Consider the following 17,085-nt stretch of genomic DNA (forward strand, 5'->3'; position numbering starts at 1 on the left):
GTACAATGGCTTGTTGGCTGGTGGCCCTGGAAGGAGAAACTAAAGAATGAGTAGATCTGGGGTTCTGAACTAAAGCGGTGGATGCTGGTACAAAGTTAGAAGGCAAAAGCCTTTGGGAAGGTAGTGCGGGCAGCACTGACAAGGTTGAGGCTGGAGAATAGGCTGAACAAGTCATTAGGGATTTCCAGGAAGAGACTGAGCAAATGAAGAAGAAATTGTGAATTGACTTGGAGTATAAATGAGAATCCATATGGGTGGTAAGGCATGTTCTTCCTAAGGGGGTTTTGGCAAGCATTTAAACTGGGACATGCTGGCTCTATCAAAGTCAAGGGGCAGCAGGCTGGCTTAGTTAGTAGAGCATTTGACTCTTGATTGCAGGGTCCTGAGTTCGAGCCCCACATGTGATATAGAGTTTACTTAAAAACAAAACAAGAGAAATTTTATCCAAGTGATCACTTTTATGCCATAAAGTAAATATATAGGCAACGGAGGCAGGATTCAGTAAGAGAACAGAAGGAATTTCAAAGTGCCACACATTGTAGTAGTTTTATTTTTTTTTTTATTTTTTAAATTTTTTATTATGTTATGTTAGTCAACATACAGTACATCCTTAGTTTTTAATGTAGTGTTCCATGTAGTAGGAGTTTTAACACACACTGTTTTATTTCATCTTTACAGCCACTTGTAAAAGCAAGTCTTGATGATTGTGTTATATAGATCAGGAAAACTGGAGTGCCGAAGCACTGAGTCACGTGTCTCACATCACAGGGTGGGTGGAGTTTGGATTCAAGTCCATATTAATTGAACAAAAACCTATTTTCTTTCCACATTAGCAGACCAAATGTTAAAGAATGTTAAACATGCTGAAGTGTGCTACGATCAGTTGCAGAAAGTACACAAAAGATGTGATTTCAATCGTGTTTGCATGGAAACCCTTTTCTCACAATCTTTCACTAAGAAGGCAGGGCATATGCCCTAACTATGTAACCAAAATATGTAATCTAAAGTATAACCCAAGGGTTGCTAACCTCTAAGAACCAGCAGCTTAATGATTTTGTTTTGTTTTATTTTAGAATTTGAAAGTATTCATCTTTGGTCTGGTATATCTACTCCAGGTTTATCCCCATTTCTAATTAAAGAACCAGCAAAAGCACTAACCAGTTCTAATCATCTGCTTGCCAGTTTTCTCACTATATCAGCACTCTAATTCAATCAAACTAATAGCCACTAGTTATTTTAAGTGAAGGAAGAGAGTTAACATAGACATTGCCCATGTGTTTTTATTGGACTTACTTTCTAAAAAGTACCTGAAAAAATTCCAAACCAGGTCTATTTGGGTTTTAAGTAGTTATTATATTGGCTATATTAAGCAAAAAATTATAGTCTGCCTTTTCAACATGGAATATCATTTGGTCAAAGGCAAATATTGTTTGCAGTTTTGAAAGTAGTTTTCCATGTCTGCGGAAGGCTCCCTTAGTCTCTGGAGTCTTGCAAATAACTAACCACACGTGCTTTGCTGTTGGTGTGTTATTCTGTTGAAGTGGTGGTTCTCAAAACGTTATCTAACTGTACTGGCATCCCCTGGGATCTTGTTAGAAATGCAAATTCTTCAGACCCACCTTCTACCTACTGAAGCAGTATTTCTGGGAGTGGGGCCCCATGATCTCTGTGTTAATAAACCCCTCCAGGAGACTCTGGTGCACATTAGCCTTCGAGGACAGTTGTCTTAAAGTTGGTCAGATTGTATAGCCATAGAATTTTGGTGAGATGATGTGTAGTGTGAAAATAGTAATTTACTAAATAATACAGTGGTGTAAAAAATAAACTTTTTTGGAGACATTTTTTTTTTATTCCTAAGAAGCATACAAAACTTCTGATTGCCAAAATGTTGCCCTTCCTTCAAACACTTCCTCTTCTGAGAAGTTTTCTTCAATTCTCCCAAGTGGAAACTTTTATTTCGTGTTCTTTGTAATGTGTTATTCTCAAGTTGCAAGTTAATAAATGACATTTTGGTTTGTGCAATGGACTTGTGAAATTTCCTTGGTGTGGATCCATGATTCAAGAGTTTGATTATCTCTGGGGTGGGCATGGGAGGGAAAGAATGTCCAGACTGCAAGGCCAAGAATCAGGTGCTAGATTATTAGTTGCCTGTTCTGGGTGATGCTGGGATTCTTTTTGGCCTCTGTTATCTACACAAATATTGGATGACAAAGAGTTTGGAGGTGTTAGGTTAAGGCTTGGAGCGAGCATCTGCGAAATCATTGAGCAAAGCATTAAAAGGAGAAGAGTGGTCTGGATATTCTCACTTCTGTTCCTTTTTCCAAAGCTTACCAGGGCTTGGATAGATGTTATTGTATTAGTTTGCTAGGGCTGCCATAACAAAATATTACACACTGAGTGGCCTAAATGACAGAAATTTATTTTCTCATAGTTTTGGAGGTGAGAAGTATGAGATCCAGATGTTGGTGGGGTTGTTTCTTCTGAGGCCTCTCTCCTTGGCTCACAAATGGCTGTCTTACCCCAGTGTCCTCACATGGTCTCTCCTTCGTGCCCATCTTTGTCCTAATCTAGAAGGACACCAATCATATTAGATTTAGGCCCACCCATCTGACCTTTTTTTGCCTTAATTATCTAAAGGCTCTCTTTCCAAATATGGATTACATTCTGGTGGTACAGACTTCAACACATGAACTTTGTGGGGACATAGTTCAGCCCACCACAGTTATTGCTGGCTTTGGCCACTCAGTGGTAGATTGAACTTGTTAATGCTTCAGAATATTATTGAGCTGTGGACTTCTCTTGTAGATGAAACCTGACTGATGTGGCCGTCAAAGGAATGGCCCTGCCACACTCTTACTGGATCCCTAAAGCCATAGCTATACTCCATTAGCATCCCAAAATGCCAAAGAATGAATGAGCCATCTAGAAGTAGGCAAACAACCACATTTGCTGAAAGGATAATGTTTCATCCATTAAATAAATGCAGTACCTCTTTTGAGTCTGGTATGAATACAGAAGGCATGTGAAAAATGAGTTAGCTGGGAGTTAATTGACTGCGGAGACTCTATTTTCAGTCTTTGCCTGTATTTTTTGAATTAATATACACAGTGGGTGATTCAGCAGAAGGATTTAAAAATAAATTCTTTATAGAAAGAACCCACCAATTCGATGTCTTCATAATGCTTGAAGGGTAGACCCATAATAGCTCTATTTTCTTTGTAACTTTGGAAAATAAAAGATGCCATTAGTTCAGATGAGGCTTGTATGTGGAATAATCAAGTGCATCAACAAATAGTTTGACCCACGTACTGTTTAAGAATAAGAATAAATGCCAGAGAGAATTGACTGTTCTTTAAAAAATTAAATCTAAAACTTGAGTCGACAAGCTAGGGTAAAAGTGAGTTAATAGACAACACATAAATATATAAAACTCAGTTATGAAAACGTGAAATATGATAATGGGTAGTTATTACAGAATGGTTACTGTTTTACGGTACTCTTAGAATGGAAAGAAAATGTTATTAGGGACCTGGCCCCATTTGGAGAATGTATGGGCACTCTGGATAGCTGATGAATACGCACGTATTATATGGAGTCGCATATTTTTTATATCCAAAAGCATCCTAACAGTGTGAATTAGGGGCTTCTCACATTGGCTTAGAAAAGGTGCTGAATGTAAGAATCATGTTACTAAATATGTTCAGTTCACTTCATTTATTTGTTTCCCCCAAGAAGTTGCACCCCCTGGAGGAAGTTGACTGTGGATAATCCTGTATCTCTTCTAGGAGTACAAAATGAAAGCATGGAAAATGAATCGGATTTGTCTGAAAGCTTCTAGAGCCAGAGGCACATGGCACGAGTGCTCAGGTGTCTATTTCCAGGTGTCACCCTGAAATAATCTGGTCGCATATTTTGCGACCATTGTCAGATTTTGCTTTCTACTGACGGGTGTCTGAAAGAAAAAAATTTATGAATACTTACAGTCTTGCTCTAAACCCAAAGAAGGGGAAGAGTAAAGAAGTGAGGTAATTTATGTTTGGAAATACCTTTTGCCTCAGAAATTTTTTTTCTTCAGAGTGTATAAAAATGTTTCATTAGCCTGTACAGTAGTTTTTACTCTAGTCCAATAGTAGAATTTGACAAAACATCAGGAAGAAAGATTTGATATAATTCTTCACAGGTGTATTACATAGGTGGCTTTTCTGTTTATGGTGCTTTGGGTCTTAAAAAAAAAAAAAGAATGAAAAAAACCTAACTTTATTTACCTCCATCAGACGTTGACTTTGCAGAGCATGGAGAATACAACACCAGTCATGCAGAAAGTCCCTGTTTGTCACTGGGAGAGTTCAAACATGAACTGGAACCAACGGCCCATTAAATACCTTCTCTTGTTGTTTAAAGCCTATCACAGCTTTGTGAAATAATTGTTAATGCAAAATACTGTAACTGAGCCAAAGAATCAAATTCCTTTAACTCTCATCAGGCTAGTGGCTGAGTCAGGTACTCTCAGTTGTGTCCCACTGTTTTGTGACCAGGCACTATTGGAAAACCTTGCCTAGAGTGTAATTAGGAATAGGGAAATCCAGAAATAGCAAAATTTGCTTTCTGATATGTCTGTGTGTGAGTGACTGAGTGATTTTCCTACTCCTAGTAACATTATAATTCTTCCTGGGACAAAAAGTTTCGTTTTAGAAAAAAGTTGCTTGCCAAAATATTCACAAATGCTTTCCATAAGAAAACATTCCCTTCCTTTCCTTATTTTTTTGGCTGTAATAAAATGACAACTATTTTTTTTTATACATATACTACATTTAATGAAGGAAAAGAAAGACATCCTAGTAATATTGATACAGTAGGACAATATGCACACCATGGGCTAAAAGTCCCATTGGGAGATATAATTCACTATGAGATACAGTAATTCTTAATTTCCTCTTTAAAAGATAGAGCTAAATTTTAATTTGGAAGGTACTTATATATAAAATTTTCAAGAGTAGCTTTAGAAACCAATTAAGGAGGATTTTTGTCTTAAGGGTGTGTGTGCCTGATGTGAGATGGTTATAAATGTTCTAAATTCTTTTTCTTCTTCTAGTTTTTACTTCTCCCATACTGTATTAATAAGGCTTTGTGTGGAAAAAAGGTTTCAGCAAATGTTCCCTTTCTTCTCCCTTTTTGTTTTCTACACTAAGATACATATAGTCTTGCAAATGTTTACTTGCCTGAATAGCCCAAATCTAGCAAACATTACCGTCGTTAATAGGTACACTTACAGAGGGTCACCTGGGTGACTCAGTCAGTTGGGCAACCAACTCTTGATTTTGGCCCAGGTCATAATCTCAGGGTTGTGTGATCCAGCTCTCTGTGGGGAAATCTGCTTTCAGTGAGGAATCTTCTTGAGATTCTCTCTCTCTCCCTCTTCCTCTGCCCTTTCCCACACTCACATTCTCTCCCTCTAAAATAAATAAATGAATCTTAAAAAAAAAAAAAGGTACAGTTAATAGATATCTTGAACCATTGTAGACTGAAGAGACCATTTAAATATAATAGTTCTTACTGGTTCTTTTCATAAAAAAGAAACTCTTGGGATGAACTAGAGCTCGAAGAAGAGGCTGTATGTGTTTGTTGGAATGGGGATGTTGGGGAATGACAAATTTTGGTGGAAGTGAGCTTGTATAAAATAGGCATGAGGTATGGGGCCCCTGGGTGGCTCAGTCATTAAGCATCTGCCTTCGGCTCAGGGCGTGATCTCGGTGTTATGGGATCGAGCCCCACATCAGGCTCCTCTGCTGTGAGCCTGCTTCTTCCTCTCCCACTCCCCCTGCTTGTGTTCCCTCTGTCACTGTCTGTCTCTCTCTCTCTCTGTCAAATAAATAAATAAAATCTTTAAAAAATAATAGGCATGAGGTAATAGACATTTCAGTAGTACTTAACAAACATACAAACAAACAAAAGCTTTGAACCTATGGGTATTTATATGGTTAAGTACAGTGACAACATACTTAATGTCATCCCTAACATTAAAAATAACAATATAAATGGTAAATGTAAATTATCCTTTCAGCAAATAATTTTACCTTCCAAATTTCTTAGTGGGAGATTTTGACAGTCCAAGTAGTCACGTTTTAAGCTGTCCTTTGGGACAGAACTGCTTCCACTTCTTAACCACTTCAGAGAATGCCAAGGACTAGAGACATTTTTATGCAGAAAATAGGAAGGAAATAATTACAAGAAGAGCTGATATTTAATAAGCACTTATTCTATGCCAGCCACAGTTACCATTTTAGGTAAACCCTGCTAAACCCTCAAAACAACCCTATGAGGTAGAGATTATTATCACCATTTTATTTATTTGTACATAGATGTATATAATTTTAAATAAATAATAATCTAAATGAATATTTAAATATAGATTTATGCAACTATTGATGGTGAGATGATACAAAAGACACATAAGGCTTACTTAGCCAATCCAATATACCCAGGCCGAATGGAGATTTGAGCCATAGTAGCTTGTTGCCACAGCGTATTCTTTTCACTGCTACACTGTATCGCCCTGGAGGTGAATACCTGGTTCCCAAAAACATGAAGGTTGATTAAAATTGAAGAGTTGATAAATGTAGCTTCTCTGTTTTGGAGGCAGATGGTATAACGATTAAGCGCTATATCAATCTTAAGAATCCCATATTCCGGTCCCTCCTATGACTTTCACAAATTATGTGATTTTGATCAAGTTACTGATCTTTTAGATTATACTTTCTACATTTGCAAAATGGTAGTAGTAGACACTTTCAGCCCTAGCTCTCTTTGATTTGTTTAACTATAGAGTTATAATTATAAAGGTGTAGAAAATGCAGTGGTACCAGGGATGCAAGTAGCTGAAATGTCAGGATTATGCTGGCAAAATCTATTCAATTCAGTTTTGGACAGCTTCATCCCAGTTCTGGCTGACTTTAACAAGGGACATGTAGGTGATTGGTGGGAATTATCTCAGATCCCTTCATCTAAGTATATACAAACATTCTAGTTCCTATTGTGACCTATTGATAGGTCAGCTCATCATGATTTTCAAAGCTATTGGTACTATCATTTTCATAATGACATTAATTCCATGAATTTCTAGAGGACCCTCAGTCCATCCTTGGTCAAACCATCTGAGAGGTGCCTGGGTGGCTCAGTCAGTTGAGTGTCTGACTCTTGATTTTGGCTCAAGTCATGATCTCAGGGTCATGAGATCAAGCCTGTTGTTGGGCTCTGCGCTGGGCATGGAGTCTACTTGAGCTTTTCTCCCTCTTCCTCTGCCCCTTCCCCCTGGCTCAGGGGCATTCTCTCTCTCTCTCTCTCTCTCTCTCTCTCTCTCTCTCAAAACAAAACAAAACAAAAACAAAAATAAAAAAGCCAAAAACATCTGGGGGGAAAGAAAAAGAAAAGAGGCAAAGGCTTTTCTAGCACAATGACATTATCAATACTAGAATATTAATAAATGACCACCAAAAATGCTCCAAAGAATTAATGACATAATAAGAGGGTATTATAAATGCAAAAGAAACAGTGGTGATAGGGAACCTAGTTTATTCTGACATGGGATACTTACTGTTTGTTATATATACTCACACTTGCTTAGGAACACAGAATTAAAAGAAAACTTGCCAAACATGTTGTGACTTGGCTGAAATCTTGAACATAAGTATGAGCTGTTAGTAAACTTGGCACTTACATTTGCATTATAATTTCTCCATTTTATGGTGATTCAGGAGCATCCTTCATGGAATCCTCACGAAGGACAGGGTTTTAGAAATTGTCTTCTTCAGTCCTATCACTTACACCTTAGGAAACAAGCTTAAAGAGATTGAGAGTCATTCTCCATATTACCCATCTTTTAAAAAACAAAACCTAGACTAGGTCTCCTGCAAGAGATGATAAAATAATGAATGTACTTATATGTATTTATGGTAGAAACTTTATTGTAGATGAAGTACCATTGGATTAGTTGTATCATTCATTTATTTATGGCAAACGTTTATTGAGCTATTACATATGGTGGCAGGCATTGAGAATACAAAACTCAGCCCTTATCCTCAATTTACTTGCAGTATGTATTTAATAGCAAAAAAAAAAAATCCTCTTTATCTTAGGAGCACTGCTAGGAAATCTTAATATTTCAATGTAACCCTCTCTCAAATCCTGAAAGGGAATTATTACAATTCTCATTTTTTTACAGATGAAAAAAATAGCTTTGGAGAAGTTGTGTTACACTGCTCAGCATTGCAACACCAGGTTAGCACCAGAGCTGGATGGAAGCCCTGTTCAGCCTGGCGCCAAGGTCTGTGCTTTTCTCCAGCAATCCACAGTAGGATTGACTTTGATCACAATCTCACACAACCCCCTTTCAGCCACCTATGACAGCCTGACAGGTCTATTTTTGAAGGCTCAACCCAGTGATTATGTAAGGGAGCACATTCTCAAGTTATAAAGAAGAACTGGTGAAAAGAGATCATCCAGGTGTGAAATGGGAGTACAGAGCTTGTTTTCTTGGTTTATTCCTGCTCAATTGTGTGTACACCGATGTTCATTAAGGTATTTTAAGCGTCTTCATTGGGCTATAATAACAGGGATTTTTTTCTCTCTCTGTCTCTTTCAGGTATGGAAAAATTGTATCCACAAAGGCAATTCTGGACAAAAACACAAATCAGTGCAAAGGTATGTGTAAGGGCATCTGTACCATGGATTCTTGCCTAGGCTGTTGGATTGATGGCTCCTCTAAGGCAGGGGTCCAGGCACCAGCTGCACAGAGATCACGATGTACAGTATATGGCAAACCTCTTTAACAATGCAGAGGCTTTGATGAGTTGTATTTCTAGTAACATTGTTCATTAATTTTTTTCATTAACAAACAAAATAAAAATCACAAATCAGAACAAGTATCAAATCGCTTTGGCGTAAAACTAAATTACCTCTTAACAACTTTGAGTTGTCTGATTTGAATGATATCATCAGTGATGCAAACTGATTTCCTATATAAAAATGAGGAACTCTGGGGAAAACTTCCCCATGCAAAGCACGTTTTAATTTATCTGTTCTTTAAAGCTTTCGCAGCATTGGTTGACTAGGAATGAATTTACGGAAAGGCCCATTGTGTCTAAGCTTCTGCTATCAGCATCTCCCGGGATCTGAGTTGGTATCTTATTAAGGCTTTTTTGCTTGTTTGTTTCCCCCTGGAAACATTTCTGAAGTTATTTGACTATATCTGTAACTCATGTTTCTTCATGTCTGGGAATCCCATACTCTTTCAAGGGTTGCATTATATATTATTCTTGAAATCTGTATGGTTTCTCTTTTATGACTCAGTTCTTACTAGAAAATTGGAATGCTTCTTGTAACATATGTTATTTTTTGTTCCTATAATCCAGCCTTTTTTGTAATATTGACATCAAGAGATATGGTAGAGCCAAGATCATTCTAAATACTGCCCCTATTTCACATACAGATATAATGTGCACATGTTTTAGGAACAGACACTCATATACTGAAAATATATCCTAGCCTACTTGGTGGTCAGGTTATATTAAAGGGGGAAAAAAAAGCATTCCATGTCTCCTAAAAACTCACAAATGCACTAGGTGTTTAGGTACTATAAGACAAAAAATAATAAGACAGGTTCCTATCATCTAATAGTTCAGTTGGAAAAGGAAACAAACAAGAAAACCAAGAAACTAATCCTAACATGCTTAGTAGGATCAATGTTATTGGCCTAATACATGTGAAAGTGTAACAGAGATATCTATAATAGAGATATGCACAAAATAATGTGAGAGGAGACGATGGAGATTTCTTTTGGGGGAATGAACTTATGAAGGCAGGTCAGAATGGATGAGCTTGGGAAAGGTCTGGGAGTAAGAATTTTAGGATGTAATTGAGCAAACCCACATAGCTAGAATAGAAGAAACTCTTAACACTCCAATCCATGTTTTATTGTAATTGCTTATTTAATTCTCTCTCTCTCTCTCTCTCTCTCTCTCTTCCTCTCTCTCAAGAGACTTAAACTCAATGAAAAGAGGACCTGTGTAACCTAGAAAGCTTGTCTTCAAAGTGAGGTGTTGCAGGGGAATGCTTGACTATTTGCTGGGGATGCTAGAAGAAAATATTAGAACATATCTCTGTTTTTATATCAACATCCTGTGTGTGGTTTAGAGCATATTAATATAATTTTACAAATGCATATGTTTACGAATATGTGTATTTTGGGTTTGCTGCTACAAAATATTTTTATTCATGTAATATGTATTTAAAAAGTGGTTTGCAGACTACGAGTCTCATAATAAGCACTGATAAATACAAAAGGAGATGAAGGAGGGAGGGAAAGATGGAGGAAAAGGAAAGAGAAAGGAAGGGAGGAGGAGAGGGGTCATGGAACCTCCTAGGGAAATCATTTAATAGAAGGGCAGCTAAAGATGACCTTATGGGAAGGCAGAGGGCTATTAGACCTTTTGCCTTGAGGGCAGTGTGAAGAAGGTGGAGCAAACTTGTGATCATTATACACACACAAATAAAAGCCTCCAGTTGCCCTTTCAGCATTTGGAGCCTATGGATTAATAGTAGTGATTCTGAATCATACCTTCCTCAAGTACATGGAGGTGGGTATCCTAAAAGTAAGCACTCATGATCAAAAAGGTAATAATGTCACTTTCATGTTTAAGGGAAAATATTATTTTAATGACATTCTGAATCCTATATGGAGTATTCCTTTCAGAAAAATGGCCCTTGAAATGGTTACCAGTACAAACGACATGCAGTTGGGAAGAGGCAGCAATTACATTTATGGAAAATTGTTTATAGTTGTCAATGATAGCCATGGGAGTCCGTTTCTAAGGTTGGAAGGCAGATGTGACATTTTTGAGGAGTTCAAGGAACTGATAAGACATTGAAACAACCATCTAAGTATTTATTGAAATAGCCAAGAACTGAAGCAGGAATAGTATTGGACAAAGTAACTNGAGGGGGGGGGGGGGGGGTCTATAGACAATAGTGAAAATGAAGATTCACTGGTTATAAGATTTTATGATTAAAAATTCTAAATTGGAGATTTTAGGTAGGAGCAAAACCAGATGGACTTAGGAGCAAGGAGGACTCCCCACTTACAGGTCCATTGGTAGAAGAGATGTTAGAAAGGAAAAACAAAAAACAAAAACCTGAGAGGGCTACAAAGGAGCTGTGTCTTTAGGGTGAGTCAAGAAACAATTAGGAACATGCAAATTAAAGTAATTTGCAGTGATAGTTCATATCCACTCAGGTAGCAAACATTATTTCATGCAGGTCATCCAAGGCTAGTTCCTGTCCATCTGGTTGACGCATCTTTGTTGGTATCATCCTAAATTAGTAGAGACTTTTTACTTTGTAGAAAGAGCAATAAAGGCCATATTATTGACGTTAGTAATTACACTGAGAATGTTGTCCCAAGTATTTTATTCAAACAAATGTTTAAAGAATGTGTAAATAGGCACACACTGAGCACTCTTTCATTCTCGGTACTGGAGCAAATATGGGCAACCTCCCAATTTTAGCTTATGGAGCATGTAGAACTGATACAGCCATTGCAGTGACAGTAAAGAAGACTACACTATGTCAGAGGATGAACATGTTTCTTATGGAAAGTTAAATGAATATAGAGGAATATAAAATCACGTATAAAATATATACGGAGCTAGGTAAATATCTGAGAGTAAATGGCTTGTGAAGCCACACTGCCTGGTTTGAACACTGCCTCTCCACTAAGTAATCACTGTGTGATCTGTGGTAAATGACTCAACGTTCCTGGGTGCCTCAGTTTCCCCATCTATAAAATGATAATAATAATATGGTCTGATTTGATGGCTAAGTGAGTTGTACATGGATAACACTCAACAATACCGCAGCTTTCATATAAAATACTGGAAATACAAAATAGAAAAATACATCAAGGGGGTGGGAATATGGGTGATAGATTATTATTAACTTTACATTTCTCAAATCTGCTGTCTTTTCAGACAAAACAAACAGAAAAAAACAAAAACAAAAAAACAGTTCTTGAAAAAATGATCTGGTTTCAATTATATTTATGTTTTGGTGGTTCTTTTTATGAAATATGAGGAGCCTATGACTATATGTTTCTTTTTTTTTTGTAAAATAATGTCAGATGAAAATGGTAATGGATTGGGAGAGAATGTTGTGTTTTGCTTTTTTAAGTAATCAGCAGAAATTGAGTTCTTCTTGACCATGGCTTTCTTAAGGAAGGAGATGGAAAGGGTGAGCTGGCTTTTTCAAACAAAATCACTAAGAGCATTGAGCTTGTCATTAGAGAATGCAAATTGGATTTGGTCTTCTCTGTGACACTTGCTTCTGAACCATTTGCAACTTCGCCTCCAGACTCAGGCTGTGCAATTAAAACCAAATCTTAGGAAGATTGGATTTATTTATTTTTGTTTTTAAAGACATGATATGAATTCAATTTTTCATGAGCTGTTGCACATGCAGTATATTACATGCAAGTTAGTGTTTAGTGGGGTACGAGGAAGTACATGCACTAGTCTCCTTGGAGATGAAAAGAAAAAGCATCAAAATGAACCTTGGTGTATTAGCCCAACATTAGACTCTTACCCTAACTTAGCATCTGAAAGAAAGGCTTTTGTTCCTTCCTTGGATCCCACTCACACCCTGAAATTCTGTACAGTAGGCAGGCCCAGAGAAACACACTCACTCTCTATTCTGGAAGGGTCATGGAGAACTCTTTCAGTGTAACCTCTCGTTTTCAAGATTGTTCTTTCTTGGGTGGTGGCTGTGGCAGCTTTCATTCTGTAAAATATGGCAACATAAAACAAAACAGTCACTGTCAGGCCAAAATGACCAGAAACTGCTGAACAAAGCAGGCAACAGCTCCAGATGGAGAGTAATGAAAAGCAGACCGCAGTTCATTCAGATACTCAAATGCAAGGACCAAATAAGGGCTATTGTACAAGTCACAGAGATTTGCACTGCTTTGTTTTTTTGTTTGTTTGTTTTTCTGCTTTTCTCCGTATGTTTCCCTCTGGTTCCAGTATATTTACTAATTTAAAAAGTCAGGGAAAATGAAATGAAAGAAGTCGTTGAAACATGGTGTAAATCTTCAATGAATTCACTTGTCTCTGCCTTTTCCTGCTTTTCAAGTTTGGCTTCCTCTGTACCCCTCCCCACACCATTTTTCTGACAGGCTATGTGTTTAGAGCAGAGGGAATGAGTAATGGATATTCCATAGAAAGTTTCCATGCCTAATAGCCATAGGATATAAGCGTAGTTAGCGTTTGCCAAGCATACCAACTTCTAAGAGTTTGAAATACTCCCTTCTGCCTTTGTTGTCACAAGCTGGTTGAATTATATTTATGGAAGCTCATGTTGCCTTTAACATTTCATTGGGCCCTTAAAATCAGAGTTGAAGACAAGTATCTCAAAGTTCTGAAATCATCCATGGAGGATATCATTCATTCTTTATCAAATGAAATCATAAATTGTTATTTCTTCTGTAAGAAAAATAATTCTGCATACTCTACTAGTTTTATAGAGAGGGATAGACCCCTCCCAGATTGTTTCAAGGTGGGGTGTGCATGATTCCATTTGGCAGTTCTAGATTCATGGCCATGTTACACATTTTTTAAAATATTTATTTATTCATTTTTAGGGAGAGAGAGAGTACACAGGTTGGGGTAGGGGTAGAGGGAAAGAAGGGGTAGGGGTAGAGGGAAAGAATCCCAAGCAGACTCCCTGCTGAGTGTGGAGCCCAGTGCAGGGCTCGACCCCACAACCCGGAGATCATGATCTGAGCTGAAATCAAGAAACAGGCACCCAACAGACTGAGCCACCCTGGCAGCCCACACATTTTTTTTTTTTTTTGAAGTGTTTTAGGTAACCGAATATGAGGCCGTATACTTGGACAGATTTGGAAGTATTCAGTTTATTTATCATTTAATTTTCTTCTTTAGTGACAGGGAGTATTTATATAGCAGATGAGGGACTTAAGGATTTCTATATTAAATCCAATGAACATGGAGGAAGGGGTAGATATTATATGTGGTCATATTTTTATGTAAAACCATTGTAGGGTATGAGGTAGCCCCTACGTGGGTGAGTGTATGTGTAAATAGAACTATTTGGTTTCCAGAAAATAACACTCCTAGCCTGGGCTTGTCCACATAGAAACAAAGTAGGTAAAGAAACTAAACACCATGGAAAGCCTCGTTTCTAGTACCTGTTATTTCCCCCAAATCAGTGCAAACTAAAATAAATGTTCTGTGAAATTTATGAGTCTGAGGAATTACATTTTGAGGGGAATAGGCACCTCCCCCAGGTTGGCTCACAGTCTATTGAGCAAAAAGCCCATGAAGCAAAATGACTTGAAAAACACATTTATTCAATTTTCAAATAATGGGATTAGGTTTAAAAAAAAAAAGCCAAAAAGATCTCTATTTAGATAACTGCATTTCCCTTTAGAAAACGAAGTGTGTGATATTTCCCTGAAATTATTTTATGAAATTTAATCTATTCCAGAATTAATTTTACCACTAATCACAGGTAATCAATATATAAACATTGATTTGCTTCATTTGGTATTGATATTGACTTTTATTTTCATTTCAGAAAAGGTTAGTTTATGTAGGAACTTTGCTAACTTCAGTCAGTACATCAAGCTTTCTTAGAATCATCCTCTAGGTACCTTTTACAGAACATTTTCATCCTGGACATCTTTTGAAAAAAAACACCAATTTTTATAGTGTTATACCCAGAGTTCAGAAAGAACAACTTCTTTGAAGGTATATGGTCTCCATTTATTGTCTCTAGCTTATGTAGACAAGTACAACTAAAGATGTTTTCTCCTGTTAAAAATAATCCTTCCAATCCTTTTATTTCCAATTCAGCATATTAAATATTTTAGAGGGTTCTTTAAAAATAATAATTTTTTTAAAGTTTTGTTTTGTTTCCTTTTTTTTTGAGAGAGAATGAGAGAGAGCTCAAGCGGGTGGAGGGTAAAGGGAAAGGGAGAGAAAGAATCTTAAGCAGGCCATGCCCAGCACAGAGCTCGAGCTGAGGATCCTGAGATCATGAGCTGAGCCAAAATCAAGAGTCAGACACTTAACTGACTGAGTCACCCAGGAGTCTTAATTATTATTATTATTATTATGTATTAACTTTGAGAATTCTTTGAAATAAATGTGAAGCAAAATATGTACTTATGTTTTGGTGGTCATACGCTTGTGATCATTTTTAATATACTGACTAGGCAAAAGTAAAACTATCCACAGATATTAAATATTGTAGGTAACACTGCTGTTTTAAGTATAAAATTATATTTGGCTTCATTTAATACTATAACGCACCTTCCTAGCCTGCACATGCAGAAATTATTTTATTGAAAAAAAAATGTTAAACAATTTTTGTGGAGTTTAAATGGCTTAGAAATAAAATGGTACAGCAATATTGTTTCCTCTCATAATCTGAACATGACTTTTACTAATCCAAATTTTCTAACTTAACAGAAATCCTTTTATTCAGATATTCTATTTGCTTTCCTGCTTCTGTGTTTCAATTCTCTATTTTTAGAATTTGAGTTTTGTTAATACACATAAAATGTTCTCCCTCCTTAGCTCTACTAGTCTATGTCAATTATTTCTTCCTAAATTCACCTTCTCAAGAAGTTTTCACCAGATCCCATCCTACTGAAACACTTTACAGGGGCGCGTGGGTGACTCAGTCATTTGAACATCTGACTCTTGATTTCTGCTCAGGTTGTGATCTCAGGGTTGTGGGATCCAGCCCCATGTTGGGCTCCACACTGGGTGTGGAGCCTACCTAAGACTCTCTCTCTCCCTCTACCCCTCCCCTCCCCTCTGACTCACTGTGCACTCTTTCTCTCTCTCTCTTTCTCTCAAAAAAAGCCCAAAAAAAACCAAAAAAGCAAAAAAACATTTTACAATACTACCACCTTTGAGCATCATCTGCAGTCAAAGATCTTATGCTACCTATCACTCTTGCTTTTGTGATTATAATCTAGATTATAAAACTCCTCAGGATTCTGATGGGACTTATTTTCTATTTCTAAGGTATTGAGGAAATAGGACAGTCCAGGGTGGTTACTTAGATTCCAAAGACTTTATATTTCTCTCTGGGATCCTTTGACGTTGCATCAATGGAAGGAAGAAACATGGCCAGGTACTGTTCTACAGGTCTGTAAAAACACAGGAGTACCAAAGACATATATATATATACATGTTTCCCAGAGTTATTCTTTAAAAGTAAGCATTTTAACTGAGAATATTTTATGAGAGTGGAATTATCCCTTTTACTTGTTTGAAGTTATCTATTTTCACTGATCAGTAATTTTATACATATATGGAAAATCCAATATGGTGATATATTTTAAATAACATGCAGATTATAATAATGTATAGGACAGATGTGATATATATTTGTATCTAGTTTATTAAAATAAATGTAAACTTGTAATACCACATAAATAAATATCCTTTCAAATATAGGATTTTAAAATATGTAGATTTTTCAAAAGAAACTCCATTTAGTTCTTGAGGGATTTTCCAAATGAAGTCTATGCCATGAAAATTGCTAAGTAATAATTTTAGTTATCTTCGACAAGCTACATAACATCTCTAAACATCCGTTTCCTCAGTTGTCAAATGAGGTTATTTATATCTACGATGAAAGAAGTGTTTTCAAAATTACATGGAACGATGTTTGTAATGTATTTGGTATATACATCAAATAAATGTTTCTGTGGCCTTGGACTTGGATTTTTTCTCATAGGAACCAGATTGTCTAGAGCTCCTAGATATGCATAATTTAATGTAATTCTGATTACATTTTAAGTGTTGGAGGAATGTGTATTTTGTGAATTGACACATATTTATTGAGCCTGGCTTGTTAATAGCAAAAAGTGTGAGTACTTAGGGGATTTTTTTTTTTGTACATTTTGTTTTTGGCTATATGATAACCCTCAGGATTTTTCAGGGCCTATAAACCTTATGTCTTTGAGGACAAACACGTTCTGTCACAGTAGCAGGTGGTGGAATT

At 36.8% G+C, this 17,085-nt stretch overlaps 1 protein-coding gene across 11 annotated transcripts in view; it reads left to right on the top strand.

Moving 5' to 3' along the window:
- RBMS3 (RNA binding motif single stranded interacting protein 3) overlaps nucleotides 1-17,085 on the top strand; it is a 692,098-nt gene that overhangs the window by 197,681 nt on the left and 477,332 nt on the right. For all 11 annotated transcript variants that reach the window (XM_034662113.1, XM_034662109.1, XM_034662108.1 and 8 more), the window contains exon 3: nucleotides 8,639-8,697. In XM_034662113.1, coding sequence (XP_034518004.1) covers nucleotides 8,639-8,697 — 59 coding nt within the window. The remainder of the gene's footprint in view (nucleotides 1-8,638; nucleotides 8,698-17,085) is intronic.

The sequence above is a fragment of the Ailuropoda melanoleuca genome, chromosome 6 (assembly GCF_002007445.2).
Source record: "Ailuropoda melanoleuca isolate Jingjing chromosome 6, ASM200744v2, whole genome shotgun sequence".
Lineage (NCBI taxonomy): Eukaryota > Metazoa > Chordata > Mammalia > Carnivora > Ursidae > Ailuropoda > Ailuropoda melanoleuca.